Consider the following 20706-nt stretch of genomic DNA (forward strand, 5'->3'; position numbering starts at 1 on the left):
TTTGGGGTTTTCATGAGCTGTATGCCATGATCATCACAATTATAACAAATTAAGGCTTGACTTATCTCGCTTTGCATGTAATGCATCTGTCTCATATATCAGTTTCACCTTTTAATTTGTATTACTGAAATTAATGGACTTTTGCACGATATTCTAATTTTCCGAGTTTCACCTGTATATCCCATTGGAAGACTTACTGAGTGTTTGATATTGAAGATGATGCTGGTCTTCTCACCTTGCAAGTAAGGGGCCTGTGCATTGCTGTGCATTGCAGCTTAATGGCAGAATGGAGCCAGTTGCTAGTCTCACACACCACGGGAAGCAAAACCAAAATGGTAACCTCATAGCAAAATTGTAGACTTTACAAAACACCTCATTGGCCTGATTTATTCCCTAAACATTACACACGTATCTTATTTGTTCTCCTTGTGAGGGAGGAGAAGCACCAAGGGAAGCGAGTGAAGATCAGGCAGCTGCTCAGGCTGGGCTGCCCCTCTTTGCAACAGAGCCCTGTAACACCAATTGCCCAGTGAGAAAGCAGAACTAATTTTGCTTTTGTTTTGCTGAAGTGAAAGGTTAACACATCTATTGCATTTTTCTATATTGTATATGATCCAAAGGTAGGATAGAAAAGTATAAATAAATAAAATAAATAATCACCGTGCTTGAAATGATACAGAAATACAGAAAGAATTTTTTTAGCTTTGGAGGCATCAATACAGAAACAAGCCCCACTGTCAATATTATTCATGCTTTTAAAAATTGGTTATCACTGCCTATATTTTTCCAGCACTGATGACTTGCCTTCTTCTGTAGAGTTTGATGGATAGTGATAGAGAAACCTGTAGGTATTAATGCTGGCAATTAGAAGGTCTAGAAGGTTCACATAGTGTGCTATGGGCTTCTTGTTCCTTGCAACTGGCATTTGGCGAATTCTCATTCACCAAAGGAGGACTCGTAAAGGCTGATGCTCTCAGCAATAATGATATGAAGGATAAATCTGTATCCTGTCACTAATGCCATCTGGTCCTTTCCAACTTTGCTAGGATCCCAAAATGTTATGTCTACTAATTTATCTCTAGAATAAGGAGGAGCGGCAAAGATTTCCAATTTCTTTTTTTTGTCTCATGAGTGTTACTGGTATGTGTTGTGCATGTACATTCAGATGCTCACTAGCATCATGAGCAGATTCACTGGTGAAAACTTTCATTTATTCAAGCAACTGAAAGTAATGGAACAAGCTTTTGCCTAGAGAGGTTAGGCAACATTTGTCAGGCATGTTCTAGGTTACACATAGTTGCTATATCAAAAGTGAGACACAATTCTAATTCTGCTTATATTTCAGAACATATCTGGTATCTCCCCTGTTCTGTCCCTCACTCTTTTTGTGCTCAACTAATGCTTAAACATTACTGGTTTTGTTCATTTTGTGCTTCCGTTAAGATATTAATGTAATCCTAGTATTGGACTTTCAGAGCTAGACTAAAGTTATATAACTTTTTGATTGTGAATGATAAACTAATTACATGTTTAAGTATAGATCTAGTCTTGTTATTGTGGTAAAAGTTAGGGATGTGCACAAATCAACTTTTATGATACGATTCGAGCTCGAATCTGCTGCCTCAAATCTAAGATTGATTCAAATTTGATTTGAATGGATTCAGCCTAATTTTTAAGGGCTAGTGGACACCAAAGTGGGTTGGGTGGTATTGTTCTTCATAATCCCTATGAGAAAGTTACTTCAAACAGAGAATCCACACCAAGAAGCAAAGGAGATCACCAGCCAATTGTGAGATAATGCAAAGGAACCAGCCAGACTGGCAGATAAGCTTGGAGGGCTAGCAATGTGAGGACAAAATGGTGACTTGAATCACCAAATTGATTTGAGCTGGAATCTAGGGTGATTCAATTCAACCTTGAATCTGGTCAGTGCCCCCAAAAGTGATACGATTGGAAGGTGAATCACTCAAATCAATTAGATCTGAGTTGAATTGATTCGCCCATGAATTTATTTACCCATCCTTAGTAAAAGTAACATGATCTAAGATTAAACATGTTCTGAAATTATTTGGAATGTGAAATAGAGTTAAATGGATAAGTGTATTGATATATTTGTGTTCTGTTTTAGGCCACTTAACCATAAATATTATAAATGCAGAGACCATACATAGCAGAATGCAGCTATAATTCTTTGATTACGTCTTGTAAATAATTAAGATAAAATATAGGCCACAAACAAACAATGTCTGCAGTATCGCCATTTAAAATATTCTAAATTTTTATGATTCTCAAATGCTGGAATTATGGAATAATGTCATAAAAAGATGAGCATTGTTGGCTATTAGAAGAAGCTGTTTGATCTTGATGAAATTATAAGGATCCTCTTTCTGATACTCCAAGAATAAATCATATTCCTTTAAAATAATTCTATAAATGGACGTATACTTTATTGAAAAAAGCTCTATACTGTGTCTTAGTGTAGAGACATACTCTGTGTAATCACATTACTAATCTGCTTTTGAAATGTTTTTTTCACACATGGAAGTCAGGCTTTTGCATCTGTGTAGCTCTTAACTGGATGGGGAACTGCATATGATTCTTCCTGATCCAGCAGTTGGGGCTGTGGCCTTGGAGCTGTCTTCAAACAGTTGTAATAGCACATATTGGTTATTGGAGACAAAGGACTAGGTTTTAGAAGAGAGGTTTGCACATGCAGCTGCAGTTGATATGTGCATGCACAGTCGGATTAAGGCCAATGGCATTTTTTAGGCAATAGCAGATGGGAAGTCCTGCGAGTGAGAGTCCTGAATATTAAAATGGCAAATAGACTCAATTGGTTATATTGCAGCTTCAGATTATCCTGAAGATTTATCCTGCTCTACTTGCAAATTTTGTTGATTGTTTTAATGGGATTGCCAGTGCAACATAAGCAACAAACTTGTAGAATCATAAATAATTCAAGAGGGATTCTGAAACAGGGACTAAAATTAGGGCTTTGCCACAATCACTGTACATTGTTACTTTTCCAACAATGCTGTAGTTTTATCTGACAGAAAGGATGAATAACTAAAATACAGATTGCAACTGTGTGGTCTATAGATGCAGGATATAGTGGCAGGGAAACTTTAATCTTTATATTGATGACATAACCAGAGTATTTGAGCTCATTTTGGTAGCACTAAATTGCTAGCACAATGCTGGAATATTTAGGTGGTCTTAATTTTTGTTTCTGTCTAGAGAAAAGATATAACTAGCATCTGCGCCCCTAGTTCTCCCTGTCTCTCCCCACCCATCTTCATTTTGTCTTCAGCCCCAGTCCATTCTCCACCCCACCCCCTAGTCCACATTGTCTCACTGCCCTCCGGTGGCTCTTTCCTTCATTGCCTGCTGGCTGGCCAGGCTGCCGTCTGCCCATCCCCGCCACTATCCAACAGCTGCTCACAAACTCTCACGAGAGCTGCCACACATGGGATTAGCGACAGGTATGCCTAAGAGAAATAGTTCTAGCTGTCTGGTTGCCAGACCCCAGACTGTTGAAGAGAACCACCTGTCACTTGTTCTGGAAGCTACTTGTGAGAGATGTGGCTTTCGGGGCTTGTTGGCTTAAAAGCAAGGAGGCTTGCCAAAGGCGTCTGTAGGCGGCAGCCAAAGGGAGCCGGCCTTTGGGGCAGGACCTTTGAGGGTGGGACTGAGGGCTGGGGTTGGGTTGTGCCAGGCCTTTTTCAGATATGTGTTTGAGCTCTCTTGAGTGGGATGGTGCGCCCAGCGGTTCTGGGGCAGCTATTACTGTGGTGGTGGGGAATAGAATAATTGGTACTGGCAGAGCAGCTGGCGTTATAGGGGAAGGGAAATCAGTAATTTAGTGACTGTTTCCACTTCCAACTGCTCTGTCAACTCTCAGGCCTCGGGGAGCAGCTCCAACAACCCACAGAGTCTGGCCTTGCTCTTCTGCAATGCCAGGCCAGTTCAGAATAAGACCAAAATTGTCCATGATTTGATCGTGAATGAGGGAGCAGACCTGGCATGTATAACTGAGACCTGGTTGGGAGAGACGAGTGGTCTTGTGTGGGCTCAGCTTCTCCCACCAGGTTACTCTGTCGTGGAGCAGGCTGGAGGATGTGGGCAGGGTGGGGGGTGGAGTGGCTGTGGTTCATAAGAATACCATTTCCCTTACCAGGGCCCCTGTGAGACAGCTGACTTATATTGAGTGCATATATTTGTGGCTGGGAACTAGGAATAGATTGGGGATTCTGTTGGTGTACCGTCCACCCCGCTGCCCAACCGACTCCCTAACTGAGCTGATGGAGCTGGTTGCGGAGTTGGTGTTGGAGTCTCCTAGACTTTTAGTGCTGGGGGACTTCAATATCCACTTTGGGGCTGACTTGTCTGGTGCGGCTCAGTAGTTCAAAGCGGCCATGACAACTATGGGCCTATCCCAATTAGTTTCTGAACCAACTTATGTTGCTGGCCACGCACTCAATTTGGTCTTTTGTTCGGATCAGCGGGGTGGGAGAGCCAGTGGCTTCCCCATTGTCAAGGATGGACCACTACCTGGTTAAGGTTGGTTTCACAGCCGCAATCCACCCCTGCAGGGGTGGTGGACCTATTAGGATGGTCTGTCCAAAAAGGCTGCTGGACCCAGTGGGATTTCAAAAGGCCTTGGAGGATTTTGTTGGTGTGGCTGGTAATTCCGTTGATGCCCTGGTGGGAACCTGGAACAGGGAACTCATCAGGGCAGTAGACATGATTGCTCCTAAGCGTCTCTTCTGACCTGCTTCAAAAATGGCCCCTTGGCATACTGAGGAGCTGTGGGGACTGAAGCGGTTGGGTAGGCGACTAGAGTGCAAGTGGAGGAGAACTCTGTTTGAATTTGACAGGATACAGCATGTGAGTCCTGAATGGCTTAGGTTCAAGTTATCTTAGAGAGCACCTTCTTCTACATGATCCCCACCGCACGTTAAGGTCATCTGAGGAGGTCGGTCTGCAGTTGCCACCAGTGTCTGGTGGTGACTCAGAGGCGGGCCTTCTCTGTAGCTGCTCCTGGGCTGTGGAATGCACTCCTGGCAGAAATTCGTAATTTGAGATCATTACTGTCCTTCAGGAGAGCCCTTAAAACCTATATGTTTGGCCTGGCCTTCCAGGGTTTTTAAATGATTGACAAACTGTTTTAAATTGTTTTATGTTGCTGCCCTGATTTTCAGGGTTTTTTAGTTGTTTGAATTGTTTAATTGGTTTTATTCTGTTTTTATAGTTTGATTTTAACTGTTAACTTATTTTAATTGTTTTTATCGTGCTGTGGTATAAATAGATAGTTTATAAACATATAATCCAGCCAGTACATGCATGGAATCTTCCACCCCTTGCAAGCACTGCCTTATTCACTGAGAGAGATCTAATCAATTTACATAATCTGTTAATGGGATTGTCCTCATGCAGCTGATTTATGATGGGGATTAGTGTGCTATATTTTAGTGATATTTGTGTAATCCTCTGTGGGTTGGTTTTCAGAATTGGGCAATGTTAGTTATGCTGCTGAAAGTCAGGAGGCAGAGGTGCACGTGCTTCCGTGAAAGCTGGTTAAAGTGATTGTGTGTTGCCTGGGCACTGTGCCCTATAGATGAAGAAAAGTGAGAAGCACCAAATACAGATGCAAAATGAAGAGACAAAAAGTCATACGGTGCTGTAAACTGGTTTATTTGTATTGCTGAAGCTACCTTCAGGGCAAACTAGGACACATGATAACATGAAAAATGTTAATATACCAGCATAAAACGACTTGTTGTGAAAACTGTAATCTTTGTACACTTACATATAATCCAGTGTAATCCTGTTCCAAAAATTCTTCTTCAAAAACAGGTAACAATCTAGAAAATTTAAAATAGAATCTCAGTTTTACAAACACAGTATGTGACCAAAAATAACACTCAAACACAATGAGAAACATGCCATTACATACATCTTGGACTAGCCAAAGTAGATGGAGCACATTTGCTGCAATCTTTCTCATGAGAGCTTGTCACATTTCTCCATTTTCCTGCAAATTTATACCCTTGGATAACATGCTAAGCTGTGCTACCTTGCCTAACCAACTCCTGAAGTCGTGCTACTTAAAGGAGAATAGTTTTCCTCATTTAAACCACCTGGAATCAAGGCTTTTAATTCAAAAATCCACCAAGCCTCCCTCCTAAGTAAGATTCTATCATGGCCAAAATTAATCTTTCCAGCAGCCCAAAAACGTAAATCTTTGTAAGAGTGCTTGTGTTCCAAAAAGTGGGCCACCAGAGGGGCACCCATCTTTGCACACTTAATATTACTCGTATGTTCACCAGTCTGCTTCTTTAAAGGTTTCAAAGTTTTTCCAATATACATTCTCTTGCATGGGCACTGAATGACACATACCACACCAGCCATACTGCAGTTGGTAAAAGAATGCAGTGTGTAACATTTCTGATTAAAATGATTTACAGTATCTTTAACTGAATATGTATATTGGCAATATACACAATGGCCACAAGGATAATGACCCTAAGGTCCAGAAGAACCTGGTAAAGTATGTAGACTTTCTCTCCCTTCCTCCTTATATTCACTTCTCACTGATATGTCCTTCAGATCTTTTGTCCTTTTGAAAGAGATGATGGGCTTATTCTGACAACCAGGGATATCATGAAGAATGGGGTCTGTATTGCTTTATTTTCTTTTGTACAGGTGAAACTCGGAAAATTAGAATATCGTGCAAAAGTCCATTAATTTCAGTAATGCAAATTAAAAGGTGAAACTGATATATGAGACAGACGCATTACATGCAAAGCGAGATAAGTCAAGCCTTAATTTGTTATAATTGTGATGACCAAGAAGACAAGGATTGAAGAATAGAACAATATCGGACCTCTGAAAAGTATAAGCATGCATATGTATTCAGTACTTGGTTTGGGCCCCTTTTGCAGCAATTACTGCCTCAATGCGGCGTGGCATGGATGCTATCAGCCTGTGGCACTGATGAGGTATTATGGAAGACCAGGATGCTTCATTAGCGGCCTTCAGCTCTTCTGCATTGTTTGGTCTCATGTCTCTCATCCTTCTCTTGGCAATGCCCCATAGATTCTCTATGGGGTCAGGTCAGGCGAGTTTGCTGGCCAATCAAGCACAGTACACTGTATACTTTTCAGAGGTCCGATATTGTTCTATTCTTCAATCCTTGTCTTCTTGGTTCCATGTAATATTCTAATTTTCTGAGATTGTGGATTTGGGGTTTTCATGAGCTGTACGCCATGATCATCACAATTATAACAAATTAAGGCTTGACTTATCTCGCTTTGCATGTAATGCGTCTGTCTCATATATCAGTTTCACCTTTTAATTTGCATTACTGAAATTAATGGACTTTTGCACGATATTCTAATTTTCCGAGTTTCACCTGTAAATGGTTGGAAATATGATTAAATGTCAAACTGCAGTGAATGGCACTGGAGGAATCCCTCTAATGTATGCATACAGCTGCTCCCTAGGAATCCCCTTCACTTTCTGTAAATTACATTCAACTATGTTCTCTGTATTACCCCTATCCAGAAACTGTTGTCTGACTATTGTGGATTCTCGAACATATGATTGATCAGTGGAACAATTCCATCTAACTCTTAAAAATTGTCCATACGGTAAATTTTCCCTGAGCTGTTTGGAATGGGAGCTATCAAATTGCAAACAGTAGTACATCTGCTGGTAACCTCCAGACTGGATTACTGTAATGCTCTCTATGTGGGGCTGCCCTTGTACATAGTCCGGAAACTACAGTTGGTTCAGAATGCAGCAGCCAGGCTGGTCTCTGGGTCATCTAGGAGAGACCATATTACTCCTGTATTGAAGGAGTTACACTGGCTGCCGATATGTTTCTGGGCAAAATACAAGGTGTTAGTTATAACCTATAAAGCCCTAAACAGCTTGGGCCCTGGGTATTTAAGAGAACATCCTGTTTGTTATGAACCCCACTGCCCATTGAGATCAGCCGGAGAGGTCTGTCTGTATTTGCCACCGGCTTGTCTGGTGGCTACTCAGGGACGGGCCTTCTCCGTTGCTGCCCTGAGGCTTTGGAATGCACTCTGTAGTGAAATAAGAGCCTCCCCATCTCTGACCATTTAAAAAAAGTTTTTAAAGATGCATCTGTTCACCCAGGCTTTTAACTGATACTGTTTTGATTGTGTTTAATGCTGTTTTAGAATATTGTTTTAAAATTTTTTAAACTGTTGTGTGTTAAATTTCTTGTTTTTGTTTTTAACTAATGTTTGAATGTTTTATCTTCTAAACTGCCCAGAGATGTAAGTTTTGGACGGTATAAAAATATGTCAAATAAATAAATAAATAGGTTTTCCTATCTGTAGATTTTCTATATAAACTACCATCCACCTTTTTGATCAATAAATCCAAAAAATTGAATTTGTGCATAGTCAGACTGAGTGTCAAATTGAATATTGGAATCCCTACAATTGACCCATTCAAAAAAAAGAACACAATTCTGCAGTACTACCTCTCCAAATGAAAAAAATTATCTATGAACCGAACCATACCACCAACTTTGACCTAAAAGGATTATCAGAAGATGAAGTATGTTGGCGCTCATAAAATTCCATGTACAGATTAGCAGTTTCTGGGGCCATGGGACATCCCATAGCAACACCTTTTATCTGCCACAGTGATCAATTGTGTGTTATACTTTTTGTATATAGAGAATATTAGATATTTATACAGTATAAATCCATTTACTATTGTGTGAGTTATTGGAGGAGAGATTGTGTTTACAGTCTGAATGCATGAAGAGCGGATGGTGACTCACATATTGTTGCTTCATCTTTGCAATGGTCAACACAGAATATTAGACTTAGAAGAGGTTTAAAATGATTATCTGTTCTAGCTCCCATTGTAGCTATACCATTTTTAACCAGAGATGTGGAAACTTTCTGGAAATGTTTCCAATACTTTATTTTCTATAGATTTCTGTTTCTAAAAACTCATTATTTCATAAAATTCGTTAGTAACACTATCTCACGTGTTTCACAGAATTAGAAGGGTGGAACAGGAGCTACAGTCTCACAAGAGGCTGTTTTGGAGTTCAGCCAAAGCATTGCCAAGCAGCCAAACACACGCAGAGGGGAGGGGGAATGATTTTAGCTGGTCTCCCCTCCCAGTGCTATTTGACTGCCAGGAATATGTCGCTGAGGGTTGAGCCATCATAAGTAATTATAGCATGCTGGGATAGTAACATTCTATTTGCCATTAATTTTTACTCAGTAATATGATTGGGGGGCATTCTTCCCCACTGATCTCTCTCAGCAGACAGAACCACCTTTTGGTCACTTCCTGTGTGTGTGGCGGGGAGAGGGATGGACTTCCCTCTCCAATTAATGTGGCATCTCCATAACTCCACTAAGATTTTTTTTTTGCTGCTGTAGCATTTGTTAATTATTAACAGACATATTGAGAACAAATGTGTAGGAATAATACTCAGTAGGCGAAAAGAGACGTCATCCCCAAGATTTTATTAGGGTGCAGGGGCGTAGCAGGGTTGGAGTGGGCCTGGAGATGAGATTTTAAAATGGGCCCTTCATTGCTGATTAACAAAGGAGACTTTCAGCCATGCAATGCGATCCTGTGTATGTTTTCTTATAAATCCTAACAAATTCAGTACAGTTTGCTTCCAGGTTAGTGTGTAGAGAATTGCAGCCTCAGGCAGCAAATCTAACCACATTTAGCTGGAAGTACATTTCACTGAAACCTAAAGGACTTTGTAATTTTTTGTCACTAAACAAGCCACTTATATGACTTTTTGGATGTTTTTCTAATTTTAAAAAATATTTAAAACGAACAATTTGTCCAATCCACTTCAATTTAAATATACACATTCCTCCCACATCTCTCTTCTCGAAACCAAAGCTCTGTGTCCAGTCATTCCAGGTGATCTAAAGGATGGTGCTGAAATTGTTTTTTTTTTAATGATGGCAAAGGGCAGATTCTTCCATATCAGGGTGGAACTACTTTTTAAAAAATAGTTTTTTAAAATTTAAAAAAATCATTTTAAACCAGCAAATTCATCAATCTCTGAATTAAATATTCAGAGTAATTCCAATCTGTCCTACATCTCCCCCGCCCACCTTATATTAAAGCTCTATGGCAAGGAATACCTAAAAATCCAAGTGGGGGGTGACCACAAAAAGGAAATCCCACCCTACCTCCATTACTAAGCCTGAGGAGTCAAAAGCTGGGCAGAGCTGTGGTGGGTAAGAGCAGCCAGAGCTGGCCACCCTGCCTCCCTCCTTTCTTCATTCCTTGCTGCTTGCCGGCACTCGAGTTCTGGCTTCAGGGAGGCCTGCACGGAGGCCTCTCTGGAAGCCTCACCCACCCGCTGATAGGGATGGGCCTGGACCGGTCCAGAGGCCATTTAAAAAGCCTCCGGACCGGTCTGGACCTGGGCGGTCCGGCACTGGGGTGGGGGAGGTACCTTTAAGAGCGGCGGGAGGGTTTACTTACCCCTCCCGCCGCTTTCCTGCTTGGCGCCGTAAACTTACGAGTAATTGGGGCGGCAGGACACCACCCTGCTGCCCCTTCCCCAACGTTGCTTATAAAAACTTCCAGCAGTCTGCAGAAATGGCAAAACTTACAACACGGATCAGAGACCAAAGTTTAGAACGTTTCAAGGAAGATTGGAAACCTTTTTTGGTTTATTTAAAGAATTATTTTCCTACTATGGATCTTACAGCAGGATTTGAAATTTGAAATGCAGGTTGGGCAGATTAATGGTGGTGGAAGGTTTAAATTTGTGTTTTTCTTTTTTAATTAATATTACAATAAGGGTAAAATTTATAGTTGGTATCACGAAAAGAGGTGCACGGGAAGTCAACTTGTAATTGTGTTTATTATGATTGTTATGGTTACTATTATTGTTAAAAGTTAATAAAAAATTGAAGAAAAAAACCCACAAAAACTCCCAGCAGTCCTGTGCGTGTGTGCGTGCATGTCACAGAGACTCTCTCTGTGACATGCGCGCACATGCGCACAGGACTGCTGGGAGTTTTTCTAAGCAACGTTGGGGAAGGGGCGGCAGGGAGGTGTCCTGCCGCCCCAATTACTCGTAGGTTTACGGCGCCAAGCGGGAAAGCGGCGGGAGGGGTAAGTAAACCCTCCAGCCGCTCTTAAAGGTACCTCCCCCACCCCAGTGCCGGACCGCAGTTTGCGGTTCCGTGCACACCCCTACCCGCTGAACAGCTGAGAGGCAGAGACTTAAGGAGCTGCAGCAGCTTGCAGGCTGGTTCACTCCCTTGGCCAGAGCACGAGAGCTAGCAGGAGAGGGGGCCAGCAGGCAAGGCAAGGGGGACTGGCTAAGGGGCCTTGGGGGGCCCTCCAGGCCCTGTGGGCCTAGAGACATTCTTCTCCCCTTGCTCAAAGCACTTATGCCCCTGTTAGGGGGTTTAGAGTGCAGGAGGTAACAGAAAGCAAGAGGAGCTTGGTGAGGAAGAATGCTGGCCTACTATATCCTGGAGTGAAATTGAATAGTCATGCTGAGTAGATCCCCCCCCTCCCCGAAGGAGGAGGGAATTATTCTCCACTGGGAAATCTTACCCTATACAGTATGTGAACATTGAATGGAATAAAGGGAAGATCATTTCTTATAACCTGTGGACATAAGGATTAACTTTAGGTATACATCTGGAGTATTACATCCTTATTTCCACAGGTTACAAGAACTATAAAGGAGAATATGAGGAATTCAGGGGTACTTTTCTGAAATCACCATTTCTTCAGAGATACTCCTGACCATATCCATGAGAAATATTTATTTTAACCTCAATTTCCTTTGAGGAATTTACACATTAATGAAATGAAATCAATCATCAATGCCCTCAGGACCATGATAAGTTTGATTGAAATATTCATCAAAGTTTGGGAAAAGCCCCAACTGAGGGTAGAAGTAAAGTATATTTAGGCACACAGGAAGCTGCCTTATACTGAGTCAGACCATTGGTCCCTCTAGCTCAGTATTGTCTACCCAGACTGGCAGCAGCTACAGGCAGGAATCTCCTTCTGCCCCATCTTGGAGATGCCAGGGAGAGAACTTGTAACTTTCTGCATGCAGGTGCTCTTTCCAGGGCAGCCTCATCCCTTGAGGGGAATATATCATAGTGCTCACATATGTAGTCTCCCATTCAAATGCAACCAGGGTGGATCCTGCTTAGCAAAGGGGACAATTTATGTTTGCTACCACAATATCATATTTATCCATCTAACGAGCTTGGAGACCACAGTATGGAATAGAGATAGAGAGAGGAGGAGTGAAGGATGTGAATTTGCCAAGGGTTGAAAGCACCTTGATAGTGCGGATTCTCTCTGTGGGGATCTGATGTAGGGTAGTAGATCTGCTGTCTTGTAGGAGTGGCTCTTTGCACATATGCTATACTTGTATATTATATTATAAAGCAAATATTACAAAGATACCATAAACTTCCAGTGTTCGCTAATCCGAAGAAAATGAAACCCTAGTTTCTGCCCCTGGAATTTCACACCACTTGGGAAAGTGGGGACAATGAAACAGTGTCTAGGAGTCTGGCAGGGTGTCCTATAGATGCTGAACATTGCTATTCTCCAGTCCATGATATGCAGGGTCTTTCAGTATGGGTGCTGAGGGGTTCTGCTAGAGTAGGTCTGCTTGGTCTGTTAAGTTCCAGGTTTTTTGTAATGTTGATCATATCTGCAGATCAAGGTCCATGATCAGAACAGAATGATCACCTTTGCCTTTATATCTCTGGTTCTCTGCACCATTTTGGAGCTGGAGGGGAAGCAGGATGATCCTTGGCCATGATTGAGACTGGGCATTGAATCCTTCACTCTTGGTCATGGTATTGCACAAAGTACCACTCTTGTTTTTTGAAGAAAATTACTACAGTTCTGGCTATCTCCAAATCTGAATTATCTGATAGAAAAGCCTAGTTGTGAAGGATTGAGGTGTTAATCTGTGCTCATGGTGCATGTCTCTTAGAGACTTTGGGCAGTTGTTCCATCCAGGCCATTGTGTATTCCTTTCTTGTGAAGAGCTTACAGCCTCTTCTGTTCTTGTCCATTGATGTAAGAATTCAATGTTGTGTTGTCTGTGAACACCCTGACCAGCTTTTGTAGAAGTCTGTCTTGAATTGCAGCAGTGGCAGATGGATGGCAGGCAAAGTACCAGCCATGTCATGTTCTTCTTGGCCTGCTCAATTTCGGACCACTGACCCTGGGCTGAGCTCCATATAGTTAGCTCCTTGGCTAGACTGTCTGACATCTGTGGTAGAAAGAGGGAGAGGCAAACTAAGAGCCTGTCTAACCCTGCCAGCTTTCTTTTAAGTCACTCTGGCAGGGAGAAGCATCTTCACCCCGGAAAGTGACTTTAGGGGCTGGATATTGACATGCATAGTAAAAATGCTTTGCTAAGCCCACTGTACACTTAAACTGAAGTCTGGAGCTCAAGGTTTTTCCTATTTGCATCTGAAGTTTCAGGACTGACCCTTGTGGGTCAAACCCACCCATTCCCTTCTGGAACAACAATTTCATGTTTTTGATGATTAATTGACTCCTCCCCTCCTTCAGAAAAGGTGCTGAATAAGCGTTTCATCAGATAAGCATGCCAGATATGTTCGGGTTTTTGTTTTAACTTTCAAAAGCTTGCCTGAGCATGGTAGGGACAGGCAAAAATAAGTGTGATTCAGAGTTGGGTGCACTTGTCATGAGAGGAGTGAAGGCAGAGGGCAGCAGACTTTGTTGTTGAATTGAAAAACCAAAATTTATTCTGCTTTCTGTTTCCAAAAGAAGGGACATCCCAGTGACGAAGAATGTCCTCCTGCCACTTCCCAGGAAAAGGAATTTTATTGACTGTGGTGTGTGGGATGATGGTAATATGAAGTTTAGATAAGAATTAGACAAATTCTTGAAGGTCTTTTGTGAGACCTCCATGAGGTCTCATGATAGACTTCTTAGGTATATCAGCAATTTTTTCTAAATGGAACTTTTTTTAAAAAAAAGCAGTTTACCTAGACCTTTAAAGGCAGCAAACAGATGCTGGGGACAAAGAGAGGAGGGTTCTCTCTTCTTGCCCTAGGGCTGATTCATAGAACTGAGAACTGGGCGAATGTGCTGCGCATCCAGGAAAACATGGCTGGTACGAATCTGATTTTTGCTAATCTGTGAACAGAATGCCAGTTAACTCACTTGGAAACTATTGTGTGCTGCAGTGCTTGGCATGGGCTAGCCAGTATTGGGAGCAGATCAGGGGTAGTTAAGCAGAGCCTCCTGCTTGGCACACATTTGTTTTTTGGAGGATTTAACCGGGATTTCAGCTTTCAGATATGCAAAAATTGGGAATGCGCCGGTTGAATTATCCTAGATAAGTGGCGACAGCCCAGTTCTTGGTCCTCGTACATCTACATAAGAACAGCTCTGCTGGATCAGGCACAAGGCCCATCTAGTCCAGCATCCTGTTTCACACAGTGGCCCACTAGATGCCTCTGGGGAGCCAACACGCAAGAGGTATGTGCATGCTCTCTTTCCTGCTGTTGCTCTCCTGCAACTGGTATTCAGAGGCATCGTGCCTCTGAGGCTGGAGATGGCCCACAGTCACCAAACTAGTAGCCATTGATAGACCTGTCCATCATGAATCTGTCTAAGCCCCTTTTAAAGCCATCCAAGCTGGTGGCCATCACCACATTCCATGGCAAGGAATTCCATAGATTAATTATGCGCTGTGTGAAAAAGTACTTACTCTTGTCGGTCCTAAATTTCCCAACCTTCAGTTTCATAGAGTGACCCCTGGTTCTAGTGTTGTGAAAGAGGGAGAAAAATTCCTCTGTCTACCCCCTCCACTTCATGCATAATTTTATACACTTCGATCATGTCTCCCCTTAGTCACCTCTTTTCCAAGGTAAAGAGCCCCAGATGCTGTAGCCTAGCCTCATAAGGAAGGTGCTCCAGTCCCCTGATCATTTTGGTTGCCTTCTTCTGCACCTTTTCTCGTTCTACAATATCCTTCTTAAGATACAGTGACCAAAGCTGTATGCAGTACTCTGGATGTGGCTGCACCATAGATTTGTATAAGAGCATTATAATATTAGCACTTTTATTTTCAACCCCCTTCCTAATGATTCCTAGTAAGGAATTAGCTTTTTCCACAGCTGCTTTTTTCACTGAGACAACACTTTCAATGACCTGTCCACCACAACCCCAAGTTTTCTCTCCTGGTCAGTCACCGACAGCTCAGATCCCATCAGCGTATATGTGAAGTTGGTGGTTTTTGCCCCAATGTGCATCACTTGCTTACATTGAACCACATTTGCCATTTTGTCGCCCAGTCCCCCAGTTTGGAGAGATCTCTTTGGAGTTGCTCACAATCCATTGTGGATTTCATCAGTTTAGTGTCACCTGCAAATTTGGGCACTTTGCTGGTTACCCCAACTTCTAGATCATTTATGAACAAGTTAAAGAGCACTGGTCCCAACACCGATCCCTGGGGGACCCCACTTCCTACCTACCTCCATTGTGAAAACTGTCAATTTATTACTACTCTCTGTTTCCTGTCCTTCAACCAGTTACTGATCCACACATGAACCTGTCCCCTGTTCTCTTCATTTGGGCAGGACTTCCATTTTCTGAAGGAAGCCTTCTTCCTTTTTATAGCTTCCCTGACTCTTCTTGTTAGCCATGCTGACATCCTCCTGAACTTGATGGTACCTTTCCTCCTTCTTGGTATACATTCCAATGGAGCTTCTATTATTGTGGTTTTAAATAAGTTCCATGCTTTCTGTAGTGATTTGACCCTCCTGACTTTCCCTTTCAACTTCCTTTTTAACATTTCCCTCATTTTTGCTAAGTTTCCTCTTCTGAAGTCCAACACATCTGTGTTGGACTTCCCTGACAATTCTCCACTCGCATATATGCTGAATTAGATCACACTATGGTCACTGCTACCCAATGGTTCTGCAACTCTGACATCTCACACCAGGGCCTGGGCACCACACAGGATTAAATCCAAAGTCGCCATTTCGGTGGTTGGTTCCATGACTAACTGTTCTAAGGCACAGTCATTTGGCACATCTAGAAATTTGGACTCTCTGTCATTACCTGAATGTGAATTTACCCAGTCTGTGTGTGGGTAGTTGAAGTCACCCATTATTACTGCCTGTCTCTTTGATGCCTCTCCTATTTGTTTCTCCAACTCCCATTCACTCTCAGCACTTTGATATGGAGAGCGATAGCACGTCCCTAGTAACACATTTCCTTTCAGTCCTCGTAGTGTTACCCATAATGATTCTATGGAGGACTCTGGTCCACCTAGGTTTTCTAGCTTGTTGGAATCTATCCCTTCTTTAATATACAGCACCACTCCTCTCCCAACCCTCCCATCCCTGTCCTTTCTATAGAGTTTATATCCAGGAATAATCGCGTCCTCCTGGTTCTCACAGTTCCACCAGGTTTCTGTTACACCCACTTACATCTATGTTTTCATTAGTAACCAAGTGCTCCAGCTCACCCATCTTGGCTCTGAGGCTTCTGGCATTGATTTACAGACCGCTGTATGCCAGGTCCCTCACCTGGTGTTGGCATATGCTATCCCCCTTACCATCATTTGACCTATTTGGCAAGCTGTCCTGTGTTTCCTTCTGCTCAACTCCTGTCCTTACTGTGTCCCCTTCTAGTTTATCCAAAATATGTTCTCCATCACACCTTAAGGGATTTTGCCAGCCAAAGCAGATACCACCCTGTTTCCGCCGGCAATCGCCCAGGCGTCATTTTAAAGGCTGCTCTGCAACCTTCTTGATTTTTAGTGCCAGCAGTCTGGTTCCATCTGGGTTTAAGTGGAGCCCATCCCTTTTGTACAGGCTTCGCCTTCCCCAAAATGTATCCCAGTGCCTAACAAATCTTAACCCCTCCTAACAGCACCACCGTCTCATCTACACACTGAGACCCCTCAGCTCTGCCTGTCTCACTGTCCCTGCACATGGAACAGGTAGCACTTCAGAAAATGCTACCCTGGACTTCAGTATGCTACCTAGCAGCCTAAATTTGGCTTCTAGCACCTCCCGAATGCGTTTCCCAACATTGTTGCTCCCAGCGTGTACCACAACAGCTGATTCCTCCCCAGCACTGCCCAACAGCCTACCTAGATGCAGCGTGACATCTGCAACCTTCGCACCAGGCAGGCAAGTAACTGTGTGGTCTACACATAGGTCACAGACCCATCTCTCTATGCCCCTAATGATCATATCACCCACTACTAAGAGGCCCTCACCCCCTGGAGGAGTATCCTCTGTGTGAGAGGATATGGGCATATCACCCAAGGAAGGGGTCCTTTCTAAGGGAGTGTTTCCCCTTCCTCAGACCAATGTCCTCCTTCTCTGAGACCCTCATTCTCCATGACAACAGAAGTGCTGTCAGCCTGGGAGTGGGATGCCTCTACCACATCCCTGAGGGTCTCATCCACACACCTCCCTGCTTCCCTAAGCTTCTCCAGGTCAACCACCTTGGCTTCAAGGGAACAAACTTGTTGCTTGAGAGCCAAGAGCTCTTTGTACCAAGCACACACTCACAACCTCTGCCCCTCAGGCAGATAGTCATACATGCAACATTCTGTGCAGTACACTGGGAAGCATCCCCTCCCCTGCTGGCATTCTACCTTCATAACTAGTTTTATTGGGTATTTAGAGTATATGGGATTTGAAGCTAGGTACTGGGTACACTTGTCAGCTAATTAATGGTTTTTACTTTTGTCCCCCAAGAAAATTACAAAGGTTGGGTAGTACTCACCTTATTCTTGCCTTATGTATCTCCCCACAGCTTTTACCGCCAATCTCCTGCTAAACTCCTGAAAAACTCTTCCGTTATCTATTTGTAAACTCCTGTTAGCAAAGCTCCTCTGGTCCGAGCCTTGTATTCAACACCAGCAGTCAAACTGACTCAGCTCAGGAATGTGGGGCCTCCCACAAGCTGAGGCCCTCACTTAATCCTCCACTTAGGCTTCTCCTCTGGCAAAGACACAGACACTGCCAGCCAGCCAGAAATCAAACCCTAGGAGATTTCCAGCCCTAGCAGACCTAGTTTCTCCTTCCCCTATTGTTTTCTTGGTGATTTATTTATTTATTTTATTTTCTTGCTGTGGAAATGTTGCTACAAGCTTGTTGCTTCCTCCCTCTTCAAGACCAGCAACTGGTCTTATGTTGTGCACTAACGGATTTATGTTGGGAATTAATGTGCTATATTTTAGTGATAAGCAGTTCATTATCCTATTGGTCTCCTGCTAAATGCTTTGTAAAAGAAACCTTTCTTTATAATCTGCTGAAAGGTTAGCAGTGGCAGGGCCATATGACCTCTTTTGGGAGGGCATTCCATAACCGTGGATTTCTCCTGCTTCACCATTTGTCAGATAAGGAAATTTAGAGAAGGTAATCTGATGTTGATCTAAGTGGTTGGGTAGGTACATACATATGAGCCTATAAATAAAAAGTCTATTGGAGGTATATATATATATTTAAGAAACTGAAATTCCTAATTGATACTACTTTTGTTAGATAGTAATATCTTTTAAATAAATTTTATAGGTTATATAAATAAAATATTCAAATTAACATGTTAATATAGTAAACTTGTGGATTTCAAAAAGTTGTTTGAATTATACAGCAACCATATCTATGCAGTTTTAACGATTTAAGAGCCATGCAGACACAGCTCTATGCATGATTCTCTATGCATATTTTCCTGGAAGTAAGTTCCCTTGAGTTTGCTGGAGTTAATTCCAGGTAAATGTGCATAAGATTGCAGTCTTAGTGAACAAGCTGGCCTGTTATGAATAATCTGATAAAATAACAAAGTTTCCCTTATACATGTTTCTTCCTTTTTTGCCCCCACACCTTTCCTTTGTCTTCAGGCTGTACATCTGGCTCAGGCAAGTTTCCAGATTGAGGCCTTCGGCTCCACATTTATTCTTGACCTCTCATTGAATAAGTGAGTATATTTTTGTGCTTTTTAACATTGTAGGATTTTAAGCTAGGATACATTGTTTTGACCTGCATTAGTTTTAAGAGATGATCAGGCTATGCATTTGTTTCCTGAAACATTGTGTTATTGTTGGAAATCTTATCTACACTAAATTGCAAAGTTACAAGTTGCTAAATTGCTCAAATATTTCTGTAGAGAGATTTTATGAACCCAGCAACTCAAGATAGCAAAAAATCTTCGAATTTCTTTCCACCTTCTTTAATTTGTTGATATACTTGACATGCTTGGTATCTCCCCAATATTATATATCCAGATTTAAGGTCTCCTTAGTCAAACAATCATCCCAGTACAGGCAGATTTTACATTCTTGGTACCTAAAACGCTGCCTACTTTATAGGCTTTCTATGTTCTAAATGGAGATTTTCCCTAAATTTCACAATTTAGTGTGTTGCCAACTGTTACTCATACAATACAAGAAGAATCATTGATCTGGTTGTTCTAGTTTTCCTTTAAAAAAAAAAAGTACTTTAGAGTTAACTGAAAACCACAATCCTGGAGAGAGATTGAAAACACATACCCATTGACTGAAGGGCTCATGACATCATCTGCCTGCTTCCCTAAATTACTGTCTGTGATTAGGCTAAACTTGTTGCTCTTTCTGTTGGGTTTTACTCTCTTCTTTCGATAACTTTGCTGCCAGCTGAGAGGCCCACAGATCCTATCAGGCTATAATGGTGAGAATAGTACCCAAATCGATTTGTACATCCCTAATATTGAAGCATTTTGGAGACGCATTTTGGAGATGGAGGGGGGGTGGAGGTTTCTTCCAGCTACTGTTACTGAGCTGACCTTTTCACTGATCAATCTGCTGTCCCACAAAAATATTACCTTGTTTCAGCAGGCCTTTTGTGTTTATGAGGAGGTAGTAGAGAAGGGGAGACATCCTTAGTGCCTCCCAATATCACACCCAAACCAGGGCTGCAACCTCCTCATAAACATTCCCTAGTTTTTGTGATATTTAAATTGCTTAGTATTCATACAGCTTAATAATTTCCAAATGTTCAGTTTCCAAATGTTCAGTTGCTTCACAAATGTTGTGTCAGTTACCATTTACAACAACCCTGGAAGGTAATCTACTACAACTACCCCTATATTACAGTTAAGAGGGGTGTGTCTGATCAATCTTGGCTTGCCTAAGTCATCCAGTGAAGATAGGCCAGAGGCCAGTTGGAAACTTGGTATGCAGTTTTGCAAGGCACAGCTTGTCAGAATAAATGAACAATATTTCCTGTGGTATTGGGATCTCACCTTAAAATGATTTTTTAATAAATTTCTTATTTAAAGCACAAAAGGTTTCTAGGTGCCTCTTGTTTTTGCAGAAATATATAATTATACTAATAAGTATTGTTCAGAAAATGATTTTTTAAATAAATGACCGTACATAATATGTGTATGGTGGGTGTTTACCTTTAATCATCTTTTGAAGGGCTAATGATGCAGATAAGACTCTTGTTCAATTCTGTATTGCACATTTTTGCTGGATATAACAGTTTTCCCAATGTGCCTGGTCACTGCCAGTGTAGATTTCCACACAGTCCCTGTTGCTCTCCAAGACTACATGGCACAGGGAGTTGAGGAGCCTGAGAGGAGTTGAACCATATACAGTCCATTGACACTAGCTGTATCTGTAAATGCTTCTGGAGCAGA

At 42.1% G+C, this 20706-nt stretch overlaps 1 protein-coding gene across 7 annotated transcripts in view; it reads left to right on the plus strand.

Annotated features, from left to right (window-relative positions):
- Window positions 1-20706, plus strand: part of ADAM23 (ADAM metallopeptidase domain 23) — a 125130-nt gene that overhangs the window by 9546 nt on the left and 94878 nt on the right. For all 7 annotated transcript variants that reach the window (XM_053282738.1, XM_053282740.1, XM_053282743.1 and 4 more), the window contains exon 3: window positions 18929-19005. In XM_053282738.1, coding sequence (XP_053138713.1) covers window positions 18929-19005 — 77 coding nt within the window. The remainder of the gene's footprint in view (window positions 1-18928; window positions 19006-20706) is intronic.

The sequence above is a fragment of the Hemicordylus capensis genome, chromosome 1 (genome assembly GCF_027244095.1).
Source record: "Hemicordylus capensis ecotype Gifberg chromosome 1, rHemCap1.1.pri, whole genome shotgun sequence".
Classification (NCBI taxonomy): domain Eukaryota; kingdom Metazoa; phylum Chordata; class Lepidosauria; order Squamata; family Cordylidae; genus Hemicordylus; species Hemicordylus capensis.